The sequence below is a fragment of the Oncorhynchus clarkii genome, chromosome 20, assembly GCF_045791955.1.
Source record: "Oncorhynchus clarkii lewisi isolate Uvic-CL-2024 chromosome 20, UVic_Ocla_1.0, whole genome shotgun sequence".
NCBI lineage: Eukaryota > Metazoa > Chordata > Actinopteri > Salmoniformes > Salmonidae > Oncorhynchus > Oncorhynchus clarkii.
This window is the reverse complement of record NC_092166.1, coordinates 7,665,656-7,682,654: the sequence shown is the minus strand read 5'-3', so window position 1 is coordinate 7,682,654 and position 16,999 is coordinate 7,665,656. Positions and strand designations below refer to the sequence as shown.

At 40.1% G+C, this 16,999-nt stretch overlaps 1 protein-coding gene and 1 long non-coding RNA gene across 3 annotated transcripts in view; one reads left to right on the top strand and one right to left on the bottom strand.

Moving 5' to 3' along the window:
- The window catches only part of LOC139375819 (nuclear receptor-binding protein 2-like), a 60,635-nt gene extending 56,378 nt beyond the window's left edge, over window positions 1–4,257 (bottom strand). For both annotated transcript variants that reach the window (XM_071117711.1, XM_071117710.1), the window contains exon 1: window positions 3,827–4,257. In XM_071117711.1, the coding sequence (XP_070973812.1) occupies window positions 3,827–3,943 (117 nt within the window). In that variant the 5' untranslated portion in view covers window positions 3,944–4,257. The remainder of the gene's footprint in view (window positions 1–3,826) is intronic.
- Window positions 4,258–6,130: 1,873 nt separating this feature from the next.
- On the top strand, window positions 6,131–8,373 carry LOC139375825 (uncharacterized). The gene is made up of 3 exons (XR_011627850.1): window positions 6,131–6,205; window positions 6,313–6,431; window positions 8,286–8,373. It is a non-coding gene; the product is annotated as an uncharacterized lncRNA (long non-coding RNA).
- The last annotated feature ends 8,626 nt before the right edge of the window (window positions 8,374–16,999 follow it).

Sequence of the window (16,999 nt, the reverse complement as noted above, 5' to 3'; positions counted from 1 at the left end):
TTAAGAACAAATTCTTATTTTCAATGACGGCTGCCTGTTCAGGGGCAGAAACAACAGATTTGTACCTTGTCAGCTCTGGGATTTGAACTTGCAACCTTCCGGTTACTAGGCCAACGCTCTAACCACTAGGCTACCCTGCCGCCCCAATGACCGGTTGTCTAAACTGTAAGCTTGGTAGATAGCTAAAAAAAAAAGTAAACATTTGAAATAAAACAATAACTCATTGCCATGGTGATTTGCCAACACATCTATAGCGCTAAGTCTCTGGAAACAGTATGTCAAAATATGTGGAAAAGAGAATAGGCTAACAGATAATTACAGTCATTATTTATAATAAATAACACAATTGCAGTCTTTTATTGTGTTGGATTTGTCATTCAAATCTGACCAATGCTGAACCCTTGTCAAGGTTGACAAAAGGAGGGCTGATGCCCCCCAAGGGCTAGGGTGGTATACTGCCAAGGGCTAGGGAGGTATACTGCCAAGGGCTAGGGTGGTATACTGCCAAGGGCTAGGGAGGTATACTGCCAAGGGCTAGGGAGGTATACTGCCAAGGGTTAGGGAGGTATACTGCCAAGGGTTAGGGAGGTATACTGCCAAGGGTTAGGGAGGTATACTGCCAAGGGTTAGGGTGGTATACTGCCAAGGCATAGGGTGGTATACTGCCAAGGCATAGGGAGGTATACTGCCAAGGGTTAGGTAAGTATACTTTTTTTTTTAAACTAGTATGTGAAGTTTACAATAGAAATAGACATTGATTATTAGGCCGTTTCTATGAAAAGTCTTAATCATACTGGGTCCTAGCAGGAGAACAGTACTCTAAACAGCACTGTAAAAGGCATACCTACATAGAGAACAGACATTTTATGAAATACACAAACTGGGGTTTCATACCTGGACGAAAGATGGGAAACACACTGCCCATGAAAGCAAAAGAGAAGAGAGGCTAATGTTGGTAATCTGTTGTTTCCACCAGGACGCAGTCAATGCAGTTTCCTCATACTCGCTGTCTCCTAGAAACCACAGAGGTGGTGCCTTTCAAGCCTCCTCATAAAAAAATCTAACAGGCATTCCTCAGAGCGACGGCGCTAACCATATTGAGTGGAAAAACTCTGCAAACAAACCTGGCTTTCAGTCTCTTTGTACGAATGGCTCGTTCTAACACGACACACCCTGTCCTAAAGCCCCTTGACACACACACATACAAGTACACAGGGGAAACAGTATCATCAGTAGGCCTTCACACAGACTCTATGGCAGGAGAACGGACTAGTATGGTATCATAGGTGCCGAGTTAGGGGGTGACTGGGTCAGACAACTCCCATTACCAGACATGTTTAAACATGATAAGTTTGTATACTTAAAAACACACGTATCTAGAGAATGCAATGGGCGAACACAAACTCAGAAGCCTTGTGTAGATTGCATTGTGTAAAAAGTTACCCACCACATGGTGATTTGATTGACTGGACACTCATTGGCCCATATTGGTATGACCATGACTTTGTTCAATTGTCAGAGCACCGAGTAAGCCTACTGCTGAATGTAAAAAAATAATAATAATAATGTTTTTTTATTTTTAAATGATGTGATAAAACATTGAAGGGAGGAACGGAAACCTGCAGCTCATCAGCTCTCAAAAGTTGGACCATTTTTTGCAACGGAGGCCTATACTATGTCTACGCCCCCGTCGCCCAATGTCGGAGGCCTATACTATGTCTACACCCCCCGTCGCCCAATGTCGGAGGCCTATACTAGGGCTACGCCCCCATCGCCCAATGTCGATGACTGCGCGACACCTATATGTGGTATGCTAGGGCCCCTCATAGTACTTCAAAATCATAGTTATTGGATTTCACAGCGAAGTGTCTGTCTACATACCACACTTCATCGCCCATTCACAGATACCTCATTTGCCAAACCCCAGTCTCACACCTAACCCCTATGCTGTCATAGTCTGTCAGGGGGAACGTTCTCGTCAGTTGCACAACTGAACGCATTCAACCGAAATGAGTCTTCTGCCTCTGAATCAGAGGGGTGCGGGGATGGGTGATGCCTTAAAAAGCGACGTCCATGTCATCGACGACCGGGGAGCGGATGTTATTGGGGGAGGGGGGGGCAGAACAGCAGATTTTTTTTTCATCTGGCCAGCTCAGGGGTTTGAACCAGCAACCTTACTGGCCCAACGCGCTTAACCGCTAGGCTACCTGCCCACCCCCATCTACACAGCCAGGCCTAAATGATTCCCAGTCACTGCAGAACAGCACTGTTACATTAGCCGTACAAGAAAAATAGAAGAGAAGCTCATGACGCTGACGTCTCTGAAGCGTTTAAAAAAAAAAGGTACAATCTCTAATATTTACCGCTGTTCGATTGTCACTTCACCACCCAATAGCCTAACTTAAAACTATCGAAGCCGGTCGAGACCATGCTACTCTCAAAGGAGGATGTCTCCCATTTTGACGTTCCCCCCCCCCCCTCCCCCCCCACACACACATTTTTGTTGTCCATATCTTGCCAATGTATATACTTTGTAGACATGTCATGTGCTCTGCTATTTTCCCATGGAATCCGACTTGGATGTTTTCGATGCATCACAACAAATTCAAGTGGATAAGGGGCAACTTAAGATTGACTATTGAAGAATGCAATGTAATAAATGCCTCCTGAGTTTAGTAATAGCGTCATACCTCATCAGAGCACAAACTGAGCATGTTTTGCTCCAAAGTCTGTAACACACACACACACACATAGACACAGTAGGTCACAAAAGTGAGTACACCCCTCACATTTTTGTAAATATTTGAGTATATCTTTTGTACTCACTTTTGCTGCCAGCGGTTTAGACATTAATGGCTGTGTGTTGAGTTATTTTGAGGGGACAGCAAATTTACACTGTTATACAAGCTGTACACTCACTACTTTACATTGTAGCAAAGTGTCATTTCTTCAGTGTTGTCACATGAAAAGATATACTCAAATATTTACAAAAATGTGAGGGGTGTACTTACTTTTGTGATATAATGTATGTATGTATGTATGTATGCATGTATGTATATATATATATATATATATATATATATATATATATATATATATATATATATATACACACACACACACACACATAAATATAACTGTATAGCCTCAAAACTCTCATGGATGGTCAGTCTTTGCATCCATAGCTTTGTCAATTAATTTCAGATGTCACATTGCTTCAGCCCCATCCTTGAGCTATTTACCAAAACAATGACGGGGTGCAGATTTCCCCTTTAAAAGACATGGTGTGTTTGAGGTACACATGTTCTCCATAGATCTACAGATCTTCAAATGCCTGAAGAAGCATTTTACCTATCAATTTGATATAATAATCCTATATTCTGTGCATCACAAACAATGTCTTAAGAAGGGAGATCTTACTAAAATGAGTTGGACTGTTTTTTAAGGCGTTCAAGACATATTTTCATAATACATGATACAATGCCATATTTTGTTTTGTCAATGGCTATACGTTTATCAGAGTTTCTTGAAAACAACCAAAAGAAAAATCATAGTTGTTAGAATGTTAAGATTTTTTTTTGTTTTAAGCTAGCTACAACATTTCAGGCATTACAGCATAAATATATTTAGCAGAAAGGACATGTTTCGCTGTCATGTAAGGCTAGTGGAACAGAGAAATGTATAGAAGTGACAATCATTGTAGCCACCTGAACGTGACCCTTATTGCGCAACGGAAGAGTTCGGCATTCATTGGTGAAATAAAAACAAGCTGTACATTGCGCATGTCTCCTACACGAATTGAACAATTATCTGAGAAATACAGTACCTGCTCCTTTCGCTTCTGCCAGCGACCGCAGGGGCTTTCTTCCAAGATTTCACTCTCATCTTCGCTCTCTTCCTCTTTCCCCCGAGACCCCGAATTCTTCTCCTCGGACATGGTCATTTCAATCCAGTCAATCCCCCCCCCCCCTTTTTTTATTTAAGGAACGCGCGTTTATCAACTAAATTCCTATGTTTAGCCTACCAAAATTAATCCGATTCGCATTGGTTGCAAAATGCAGAAACTGTTACGAATTCTACGGTTTAACCTGCAGTCCGTCGTCCTCTCAAACCATATCCAACAATAAAATGAGTTGTCAAAACAAGCGCATTCCCCGAGAAAGAGCCAATAGGGGATCTTCCAGGAGGTGCTGCAACACGCACAGCCGCTGTTGAACTGTGCTTGAAGTAAGAGCGGGTGGTATGCCACACTATACAGTCTTTCCATAGTGGCCTCTGCGGCTTTTTGTAAAAAATAAAAAAATAAAAAAGAGAAATGGGATAATCTCAATCGTACCCTCCTCGTGTCCTCTCTCCTCGTATCCTTCTCAAAACCCATTGGAGGAGAAAGTCAGAGGTCCCGGCGCTCTGACTTTCTCCTCCAATGGATTTTGAGAAGAGAAGACGCGAGGATAATACAATTGAGATTTTCCCATTATTTCCTTTCCGTCGGACAAGTTTCTGTGATCTTTGGCCACTTCCTGATTTTTTTCTAATGTAAATACTACCGTAAAAACTGAAACGAAAACGCACACCGATTGTGGGAGAGGACGTCTTTTTTTTTTTTTTTTTACCCACCTCCTCCCTTGCATATCTACCTACCTCTCATGCAGTTCCCTCTTTTTGATTTTACCTTGTATTTAATAGCCTACTTATGTTTAATAGGCTATTGTACTGATTAGCAATTTCCTTTGGGTTGTACAAGAGAGATTACATTCCATAATGTGTTTAAAGAAATAAAATATTTAACCTTTATTTAACTAGGCAAGTCAGTTAAGGACTTGCCTAGTTCATTGAGACAGCACATGACAAATGCCGAGGATAACCGCCCGGCTCAGGAAGTACTAGGTAAAGGCCCTCCTGTCTCTGACCAGGTTCTTTGGCTTCAGCGCAGAGACCTTCTTCCTGGCCAAAAGCGTATATTTTGTCAATACCCATGGTTCTTTAGGATCCCAAAACCATAAACACAGGCCGGGGGCAGAGAGACAACCGCTTTAATCTCATTTTTATTTTCTCTTGAACTGCTTACAGGTAAATAACAACAACAAATCCAAAAAAACAGGGTTGTTCTGGAATTGCGTGGCATTTGCTTCCCTTGCTATTGTAACCACGAAAAACACGTTAAAATTAAAGTTATTGAACTGTTTATCAATGATAAAACATAATGCAAGTCATTTATACTGGAAAACTTTGTTTAAAGCACTTAGGGTAAGCAAATTGGCTTACTTAGTGATGCGTAGAGTTGAAGTGTCATATTTTTGGGATTTAGACATATCAAATTTATTTGAATGCTAAAAAGTGAATTTTTTTTTGGGGGGGGGGTCTATTGTATAAATCAATAAAAACAAAGGCTAATTAAAATCACTCATTGATGATATACAAGGACCTTGAGCATTCTCTCCAGCGGCAAACAGCCATAGGGTCCTCACATTTATGACTTACTAAAAAGGTGTGATTGGCTAATAATATTCCTTAATATAGGTGTGTCTAAATCCAGAGTCACTTGGTGTTACTCTATTTAAATGAAGGGAAATAACATTGCGATGAATCATATCACTTTAGTAAATTAAGGAATGATGACCTTAGATTTGAGCATTTGAGGCCTCCATTTCAGAAAATCCTAATTTACCCGCCAAAAAATGTTGTTTGTTGTTTTTTTTTTATCATCAGTGGTGTTACTTCTCCTCGCATTTTAGAATAAAAAATAGTTCGAAGTCAAGTATGAGTACAAAAAATAAATCTTGCAGTAGCTGTTTTCAAAGTGTTTGTCATTTTATTTCATATCTGGTAGCTAATGCTAATCACAATAAAGAACTATTAATCCTATCATGACAAGCAGCAACCCTGCCTGGCTGGGGGTGCTGTGCGTGCTGGGGAGCTGAGTGACATTTTTTTAGAAGTGCTGCACACAGTCATACAAATTGGTCTAATTTGCTGAACGTCTACTAAAAGTGAGACTTTGTCCTTGTGTTTCTTGACTATTTCCACTGTTTTGTTCACAAGCTAGGTTGTTTTTCAATGTTTGAGGCTACAGGTCAGATATATCAAAATATATTTATAACTAATCCAAGATCATTCATCTGTGTCGTTTACAGTGGGAGCAAATGAAGCATAGTGGGAAAAGCCAAGAACGAGCTAGCGAGATCCTATTAGCACGTTGTTGCAGGTATTTGCATATTTCCGTCAGGGAACTCCTCCTCTGTAAAGTACAAGTGTGCAAAACTCAACCTTGCACTCCTTCTAAACAATGCATTTTTTTTCCTTTCTATAAAGGATCAAGTGCATCAAGTCTATAAAACTTTGTGCACAGAAAATAGTAGGAGTTACCACCCACTGTCTCAAGGATGGTTAACTCTGGGAAGTCCTTTGGCCTGCACTGAGGTAAATCTGAGGTAAATCAACTTTCCTTATAGCTTATTTGTGGAACAATCTTCAAAACGTTCTTACATTTTTATGCTTTGGTGCCTCTAGGGCACTTATGAACCCTGATTGTGGACCTTATTACTGATGAATGTGTTTGTTTTCTATGAACGTGTTTTTTCTTTCTGCTTGTATTTATATGATGTGTGTATGTACTGTAATTTCTGTAAATCAGGGATCATCTGTAAAAAAAAAAGACCATCTCAGTATTGCTCCCTGATAAAACAATTTTTTTTTTCCTAAACCTGCTACGAAAAGTAAATTCTGACAAAAGCTTCTAGCCATGACCCATATTTTGTCTAATCTGTGATATTTTGGTTAAAAGACTCAAGTCATGCCCATCCATTTGTTTAGTTTTTATATGGCAAAAACATATTGGCTGGTAAAATATCTTACTGTGGCCACAGTGGGTGGTGGAAAAAGAAGTTAGTTTCAAGTCCTACTGGTGGTGATAATAACTAATGTTAGCAAAATGGTAAAAAAATCTATATAGTTATTTTAATTCAACCTTTATTTATCCAGGCAAGTCAGTTAATACCTCTACGGGATCGGTGTCCCGCCCTGCAGGACGGTTGAGCTAACGTAGGCTAATGTGATTAGCATGAGGTTGTAAGTAACAAAAAAAGAAATCCCAGTACATAGACATATCTGATATGGGCAGAAAGCTTAAATTCTTGTTAATCTAACTGCACTGTCCAATTTACCGTAGCTATTACAGTGAAAGAATACCTTGCTATTGTTTGAGGAGGAGTGCCCAATTATGAACTTCAAAATGTATTCATAAACCAATTAGGCACATTTGGCCAGTCTTGATACATTTTCAACAGAAATGCAATGGTTCATTGGATCAGACTAAAACTTTGCACATACACTGATGTCATCTAGTGGACAAAATCTAAATTGCGCCTGGGCTGGAATAATACATTATGGCCTTTCTCTTGCATTTCAAAGATGGTACCAAAAAAACAAACATTTTTTTTCTTTGTATTATGTTTTACCAGATCTAATGTGTTATATTCTCCTACAATAATTTCACATTTCCACAAACTTCAAAGGAAACATCCTTTGATATGGTAGGTCCTGCGCTACAGGCAGTTAGAATTGGGTATGTCATTTTAGGCGAAAATTGAAAAAAGGGTCTGATCCTTTTAACCATCTGGCAGTCCGACGGACGAATCTGGGTTTGGCGGATGCCAGGAGAATGCTTCCTGCCCAAATGCATAGTGCCAACTGTAAAGTTTGGTGGATGAGGAATAATGGTCTCGGGCTGTTTTCCATGGTTCGGACTAGGCCCCTTAGTTCAAGTGAAGGCAAATCTTAATGCTACACAATACAATGACATTTTAGACTATTCTGTGCTTCCAACTTTGTGGCAACAGTTTGGGGAAGGTCTTTTCCTGTTTCAGCACGCAAAGCGAGGTCCATACAGAAATGGTTTGACGAGATGATTGGTGTGGAAGAACATGACTGGCCTGCACAGAGCCCTGACCTCAACCCCATCGAACACCTTTGGGATGAATTGTAACGCCGACTGCAAGCCATGCCTAATCACTCAACATCAGTGCACGACTTTACTAATGGTCTTATGGCTGAATGGAATCAAGTTCCCGCAGCAATGTTCCAACATCTAGTGGAAAACATTCTCATAAGAGTGGAGGCTGTTATAGCAGCAAAGGGGGGGGACCAACTCCATATTAATGCCCATGATTTTGGAATGAGATGTTCGACGAGCCGGTGTCCACATACACTGGTCATGTAGTATATTTTCTTTAGGAATAAGTACAGGTATCCTACTTTATAGTATTTTTACCACTGTCCTTTTCCAGACATGGCCTGCCGAGACGACACCGCCAAGACAATGACTACCTGGTCCTAACCCTGTGATGCCACCGCAGAGTCGACGAACGGTCCATTACTACAACCATGGGCTGTAGCGTACATTTCGTTTGAGCAGGCCTGTCAATGTCTCTGTGTTGGATCATTCTTGAATTACAGTGGGATTTGATTAAACTTAATTTTCCTATATTTGTTTTTATCTCAATGTATTTGGGTACATCTTCCCATTCTTCGTAAACTAATATGGTAGCCCTGCCATGCTATGTTGTTATCTTAGGTCTCTCTTGTCGTGATGTGTGTTTTGTTCTATATTTTTGTTATTTCATTTTTAATCCCAGCCCACGTACCCGTAGGGGAGGCCTTTTGCCTATTGGTAGGCCGTCATTGTAAAGAAATAATTTGTTCTTAAGCACGATTCATCACTACAGAGAACGCGTTTTCCAATGCCGCAGAGTGCAATGGTGGAGAGCTTTACACCACTCCAGCCAACTCTTGGCATTGCTCATGGTGATCCGGACGAACAGTTTTTGTGCTGACGTTGCTTCCAGAGGCAGTTCTCGGTAGGGAGTGTTGCAACTGAGTACAGACAATTTTTTTGCACTAGTTGTTGCTCCTAGATGTTTCCACTTCACAATAACAGCACTTACAGTTGACCGGGGCAGCTCTAGCGGGGCAGAAATTTGACAAATTGACTTGTTGGAAAATGGGGCATCCTATGACGGTGCCACGTTGAAAGTCACTGAGCTCTTCAGTAAGGCCATTCTACTGCCAATATTTGTCTATGTAGATTGCATGGCTGTGTGCTCGATTGTATGCACCTGTCAGCAACGGGTGTGGCTGAAATAGCCGAATACACTAATTTGAAGTGGTGTCCAAATACCTTGTGTATGTACTTTTTACTATTTATACATTTTCCCTGACACCAAAAAGTACTCGTTACATTTCAATTGCTCGGGCAGGACGGAATTATGGTCCAATTTACGCAATTATCAATTGTCATCGCTACTGCCACTGAATAGTGTGTTTGTAAATTATGTCTAAGTGTTGGAGTGTCGTCTGGTTTGCTTAATATAAGGAATTTATATGTATGACAACTGGGTCCTTTTTTTCCACCACTGTACTTAAGTATATTTAAAACCAGATACTCAATTTGCATTTTACTGGGAGTCATTTTCTATTAAGGTATTATTATTTTTTAATTTTTTTAAATGTCACCTTTATTTAACCAGGTAGGCCAGTTGAGAACATGTTCTCATTTACAACTGCATCCTGGCCAAGATAAAGCAAAGCAGTGCGACACCCACTACAATTTACATACCGCCTCAACAGATCCACAAACAACACAGTCGCCGTAGCACTGTACACTGCCCTATCCTACCTCGACAAGAGGAATACCTACAGTGAGCTCCAAAAGTATTGGGGCAGTGATACATTTTTAAAATCTCTGTATACCACCCTTACCTTGTCACAACACAACTGATTGGCTAAAACGTATTAAGAAATTCCACAAATTAGCTTTTAACAACGCACACCTGTTCATTGAAATGCATTCCAGGTGACTACCTCATGAAGCTGGTTGAGAGAATGCCTAGAGTGTGCAAAGCTGTCTTCAAGACAAAGGGTAGCTACTTTGAAAAATCTAAAATATATTTTGATTTGTTTAACACTTTTTTGGTTACTACATGATTCTATATGTGTTATTTCATAGTTTTGATCTCTTCACTATTATTAGACAATATATAAAATAGTACAAATAAAGAAAAACCCTGGAATGAGTAGGTGTGTCCAAACTTTTGACTGGTACTGTACAGTATGTTACACCGTGGCTGCCATGGCATTTCTCTTTAAAACGTAATGGGGGGGGGGGGGGCAGAGGAGTGTGTGTTGAGAAAGAACTGCAGCATGTAGCTGAGTCACGTGAGTGAGAGCACAGAGCAGAACCAACACATGTAGTGACATATATATATTTTTTTTACCACAAATATAACGAGACGTTTCACTGGATGTATAAATGTGAAGCATCTGCTTGGCGTTTTCCCTCACTACCAAATATGGGAGAAGAAGGATTTTGGCCGACATTCAGCATATGTTCTCATCGGTGAAACCATTTTTGTTCACAATACAGTTTTCGGTTCCCAAAACTAGAATCAGAGTGGACAGAGTGGACTAAGTTTTGTAGACTTTGCCTTCCCAAAATGTTCTTCTTATTATTTTTTGTAATTGCGTTGTTTGGAAAATGCGCAAAGGCGAATTGAGTTATTGCACACGCACACTTTAGAGTAGTCGTTCCCTAACGGAAATATGCAGATGACGCTAGAACACACTAATGCTTGGCTCTGCCCACGTCCATGCTTGTTCTGCCCACTATGACAAATGTATACCCAGTTATAAATATCTTTGTTTTTACCAGTTGAAGGTAAGCTATTTAGATTGTCATAATGGCGACAATTTCTTCCCCAACCCCCTTTTTCTATAAAACATTAACACGCTATGAACTGATGCGCATAAATAAATACCTGCAGCAAAACACTGGAAAAAAAGATGCGCATTAGATACATCAACTCGGACGTGTTTAAAATCGATTCTAATATAATGCCGACTTTGCTTTTGGAAAACGGTATCAAGCTACTGTAAGTGTTTGTTTTTTACGCATGTTCAGTTCTTGGTTCTTGGGCTGCACGCGTGGAATTTTGATATGGAAGTCCCTAGCGTGTTTCTGTTATGGGGGAAAGGCCTCAATGAAATTGACATTAAAATGTAGAGAATGAAACATTTGCATCTGTTGGCCATTATTAAGTAGCCTGTTCATTTCCATACCATTGTAGGTTACTGTAGGCTACTATTTGATACAATAAATATGTTGACACGACTATTTAACTGGAGTCATCGCAAATCACTTGTGTAGCCTACCTGGAACTGGCAAACGGATTTAATAAATAGCCTATAACTTCAATGTATTGTTGGAGCCGTGTGTTACTTAAGCAATAAGGTCCGAGGAGGTGTGGTACATGACCAATATACCATGGTTAAGGGCTGTTCTTAAGCACGACAAAACACAGAGTGCCTGGACACAGCCCTTAGCCGTGGTAAATTGGCAATATACCACAAACCCCCAAGGTGCCTTATTTCTATTATAAACTGGTTACCAACTTAATTAGAGCGGTAATAATGACGGTCTGATATACCACGGCTGTCAGCCAATTAGAATTCAGGGCTTGAACCAACCAGTTTATAATATGCAATTATTAATGGCCATGTTTAGTTAATTAAATTGGAAATGATCAAAGCTCTATTGCCATTGCCGATCAGTTGTTAGAACGCATTAGATTGACAGTAACAGTAGTCAGATTAGGCTACAGGTAAAATACATGATATAACAATAAACACTGGCTGTTGTTGACAAGTATATAGACAGTACATATTGTACACATTTAATTATGTGACTGGTGTGTTAATTTGAAGTAAGCAAGCTGCTAAATTGTTCGGTTCACATTTTGCCTAGGCTACTGTAGACTATCTGAAATGAGATGTAGGCCTATTAAAGCCTATAGGCTACCTGCATCTACAGTTGAAGTCGGAAGTTTACATACACCTTAGCCAAATACATTTCAACTCAGTTTTTCCAAAATTCCTGACATTTAATCATAGTAAAAAGTCCCTGTCTTATGTCAGTTAGGATCAATTTATTTATTTTAAGAATGTGAAAATAACAGAATAATAGTAGAGATAATTATTTATTTCAGCTTTTATTTCTTTCATCACATTCCCAGTGGGTCAGAAGTTTACATACACTCAATTCGTATTTGGTAGCATTGCCTTTAATTTGTTTAACTTGGGTCAAACGTTTCGGGTAGCCTTCCACAAGCTTCCCCCAATAAGTTAGGTGAATTTTGGCCCATTCCTCCTGACAGAGCTGGTGCAACTGAGTCAGGTTTGAAGGCCTCCTTGCTCGCACAACTTTTTCTTGTCTGCCCACAACACGGCGGGGCGGCAGGGTAGAGCGTTGGACTAGTAACCGAAAGGTTGCAAGTTCAAATCCCTGAGCTGACAAGGTACAAATCTGTCGTTCTGACAAGGTACAAATCTGTCGTTCTGCCCCTGAACAGCTACCCCACTGTTCCTACGCCATCATTGAAAATAAGAATGTGTTCTTAACTGACTTGCCTAGTTAAATAAAGGTAAAATAAAATAAAAATGTTCTATAGGATTGAGGTCAGGGCTTTGTTATGGCCACTCCAATACCTTGACTAAGCCATTTTGCCACAACTTTGTAAGTATTGTCCATTTGGAAGATCCATTTGCGACCAAGCTTTTACTTCCTGACTGATGTCTTGAGATATATCCACATCCTTTTCCTCCCTCATGTGTTATCTATTTTGTGGAGTGCACCAGTCCCTCCTGCAGCAAAGCACCCCCACAACATGATGCTGCCACCCCCGTGCTTCACGGTTGGGATGGTGTTCTTTGGCTTGCAAGCCTCCCCCTTTTTCCTCCAAACAAAACAATGGTCATTATGGCCAAACAGTTCTATTTTTGTTTCATCAGACCAGAGGACATTTCTCCAAAAAGTACAATCTTTGTCCCCATGTGCAGTTGCAAACCGTAGTCTGGCTTTTTTATTCTGGTTTTGGAGCAGTGGCTTCTTCCTTGCTGAGCGGCCTTTCAGGTTATGTCGATATAGAACTCGTTTTCTGAGCGGCCTTTCAGGTTATGTCGATATAGGACTTGTTTTACTGTGGATATAGATACTTTTGTTTCTTCCAGCATCTTCACAAGGTCTTTTGCTGTTGTTCTGGGATTGATTTGAAACTTTTTCACCAAAGTATGTTCATCTCTAGGAGACAGAATGTGTCTCCTTCCTGAGTGGTATGACGGCTGCTTGGTCCCATGGTGTTTATACTTGCGTACTATTGTTTGTACAGATGAACGTGATACGTTCAGGCATTTGGAAATTTCTCCCAAGGATGAACCAGACTTGTGGAGGTCTACAATTTTTTTCCTGAGGTCTTGGTTGATTTCTTTTGATTTTCCCATGATGTCAAGCAAAGAGACACTGAGTTTGAAGGTAGGCCTTGAAATACATCCACAGGTACACCTCCAATTGACTCAAATGATGTCAATTAGCCTATAAGAAGCTTTTAAAACCATGACATCCTTTTCTGGAATTGTCCAAGCTGTTTAAAGGCACAGCCAACTTAGTGTATGTAAACTTCTGACCCACTAGTGAAATAATCTGTCTGTAAACAATTTTTGGAAAAATTACTTGTGTCATACACAAAGTAGATGTCCTAACCGACTTGCCAAAACTATAGTTTGTTAACAAGAAATGTGTGGAGTGGTTGAAAAACAAGTTTTAATGACTCCAACCTAAGTATGTAAACTTCCGACTTCAACTGTATCTTTCTATGCAAACCATGTCAAAATTGAATTACAATCATAAACCTAGATTTTAGTCTGTAGCTTATGCCTATTGAAATGCCAAGTTAATCTCGCAAATAGGCAAATTTATAACAGTTTATAGTGTAATGACCTGGCTAGATCATAAAGGAACAATTGTACAGACAGAGGATTGAGTTTACGAATTCACAATTTATTACCCCAACTCCACACAGGCTACTGTTTGGGCGTAGTCCACGCCAAATACATTTAGGATACCCGTATAAAACAACCGTGAACATCTCTTGTGAAGACCAGACGTAAGAGAGAGAGCAATGGCTAAACATGCCCTTAAACTTGCGATGGCGCCCCCCCCCCGCCCCGCTCCACCAACCACCAGAACATTCCAGGCATTCCCGTGGTTGGCAGATAGCAGGTTGATTTGGCATGTCGAACCCCGCAAGTACAACAAAACCAACGAACAGCATAACACACAACACACAGCTTGCAGTGCGGGTCTGGCACATTATAAGGGAACAATTGCTAGAAATAAGCCAACATTAGTTTTTTTGAAGTTGGACCAAGTGTTTCTTGCTCAGAGATTTCGAGATCCTCTGTCCCACTTCCATCACTTAAACTCTCCTGTCGGTTTTATTTATAGGCTATGCTCATGCCCAAAATGGATTTATTTATAAATATAAACCGGGTTTGAGCCCTGAATTGGCTGAAAGCCGTGGACTGATTGTATCCCAGGGTTCTGACAAAACGTTTATTTTTAGTATTCTAATTACGTTGGTAACCAGTTTATAATAGCAATAAGTCACCCAGGAGGTTTGCCTAATATGGCCAATAAACCACAGCTGTATCCAGGCAGTCCGCATTACTTACTCCCCCTTAGCCGTGGTATATTACCCATAAACCATGCCCCCCCTTGTGCCTTATTGCTTAATCATAGCAGTCAAAACTAGTTAAATCGACATCCATTGATGGAAAATTATCTGGCGAGTTTAATAAGGGCACATGAACTTTTCTCTTGCGACATATTGAATATTTGTCATAGTTCGCAATGATTATAATTTTTTATGAAAACCTATTTTTTCCCCCTTCTTAATTACCTCGATAGCGTAATGGAACAAATGGTTTATTGTATAAATGTGGCAACTCTTCTCTTGCTGTGGGGGGGGAAACAAAAATGTGAGCTGGTTTTCAGGCTTTTTGGGCGGCTTGAATGGTCATTGGACTATAATTTACCTGTTAGACCTGGCAACCCTGCTATCGGGAACCCTGTGATGACAATTGCTCCATTCTTAAAACCATGGACTGACATGTGCATGTGGTGTCAGTGTTGTATTGGTTTTGATATTTACAGTGCATTCGAAAAGTATTCAGACCCCTTGACTTTTTCCACATTTACATTTAATGACACTACTGTTGAAAAGTTTGGGGTCACTTATAAATGTCCTTGTTTTTGAAAGAAAAGCAAATGTTTTGTCCATTAAATTAACATCAAATTGATCAGAAATACAGTGTAGACATTGTTAATGTTGTAAATGACTATTGTAGCTGGAAACGGCTGATTTTTTTATGGAATATCTACATAGGTGTACAGAGGCCCATTATCAGCAACCATCACTCCTGTGTTCCAATGGCACATTGGGTTAGCTAATCCAAGTTGATTATTTTAAAAGGCTAATTGATCATTGTAAAACCCTTTTGTAATTATATTAGCACAGCTGAAAACTATTGTTCTGATTAAAGAAGCAGTAAACTTGCCTTCTTTAGACTAGTTGAGAGTCTGGAGCGTCAGCATTTGTGGGTTCGATTACAGGCTCAAAATGGCCAGAAACAAAGAACTTTCTTCTGAAACTCAGTCTATTCTTGTTCTGCGAAAGGAAGGCTATGCCATGCGAGAAATTGCCAAGAAACTGAAGATCTTGTACAACACTGTGTACTACACCCTTCACATTACAGCGCAAACTGTCTCTAACCAGAATAGAAAGAGTGGGAGGTACCGGTGCACAACTGAGGACAAGTATATTAAAGTGAGAAACAGACACCTCACAAGTCCTCAACTGGCAGCTTCATTAAATAGTACCCGCTAAACACCAGTCTCAATGTCAACAGTGAAGAGGCAACTCCAGGCCTTCTAGCATAAACAAACTGAAGTATAAAGGCTTGCTCCATATATATCTCTTAACCTCTAAATTAAACCCCAAAGGCATGGGACCTATATTAAGGTATTAAGGATACGTTTTCTGATATCCTTGATATGCTCTTAAATTGAATGCCCTTAAATTGAAAAATAAAGGGCACTGACCAATATTTCAAATTGAGGTATGTTTAATGGGTTCCCTTTTGCCTTTTAAAATTAAGGGACATTTAAGAGGCCAATTGTTTAATTTAAGGCTGATTGAATTCACATTCAGGGGTCTTGGCAGTCCTGTTTCTTTGTGAGTCATTGGGGTATGTTGTGGTGGACTGTCATTACAATTGCTTCACAGGAACCTGGCAAAATTACGTTTGTAGTGTAGCTAGCCACTGAATGGCTCTCAATTCACTGTCAGCATGCAGTTAAAGCTATAACCACTTTTGCAGATAACTAGTGCCCTCAAACCGTATCCTGATGTCGACAGCAGATTGGTGAAAATAAGTTACATTAACTGATCGCTAAACATTAACTGATCGTTAATGATCGTCACGATCGTCGTAAGGAATGAACCAAGGTGGAGCATGGTAGGCGTACATAAAAAATACAAAAATGAACACCAAACAAAACCAACAAACGAAACGTGAAGCTATACAACTAGCGCTGACAGGCAACAAAACATAGACAAGATCCCACAACAGAAAGTGGGAAAAAGGGCTGCTAATTATGATCCCCAATCAGAGACAACGATAGACAGCTGCCTCTGATTGGGAACCATACTCGGCCAAAAACAAAGAAATAGAAAACTAGAATGCCCACCCCAAATCACACCCTAACCAAATAGAGAAATAAAACGGCTCTCTAAGGTCAGGGCGTGACAAGGATGGTATCATAGGATCTGTCAACAGATTGGGATGCATTGTGCCGACAACATCAATATAGCCTTTCCAGACTCTGAAGTGAGGGGAGCCATACTTGCAAACATTAGAACATTTTCAGTTTAATTTGGATCTCCTGTCTTCAAATGCTCATCAGCCAATTACAATCGTCGACAAAGTTACACATGACAGAAGCTACATTGTAGCTTGTCTCAACAGATAACCTGGCACGTTAGCTGACAGTGAATATTTCCTGTAACAAATTCCGCATCAACCTATCAAAAATCTTAGACTTTATATCCAC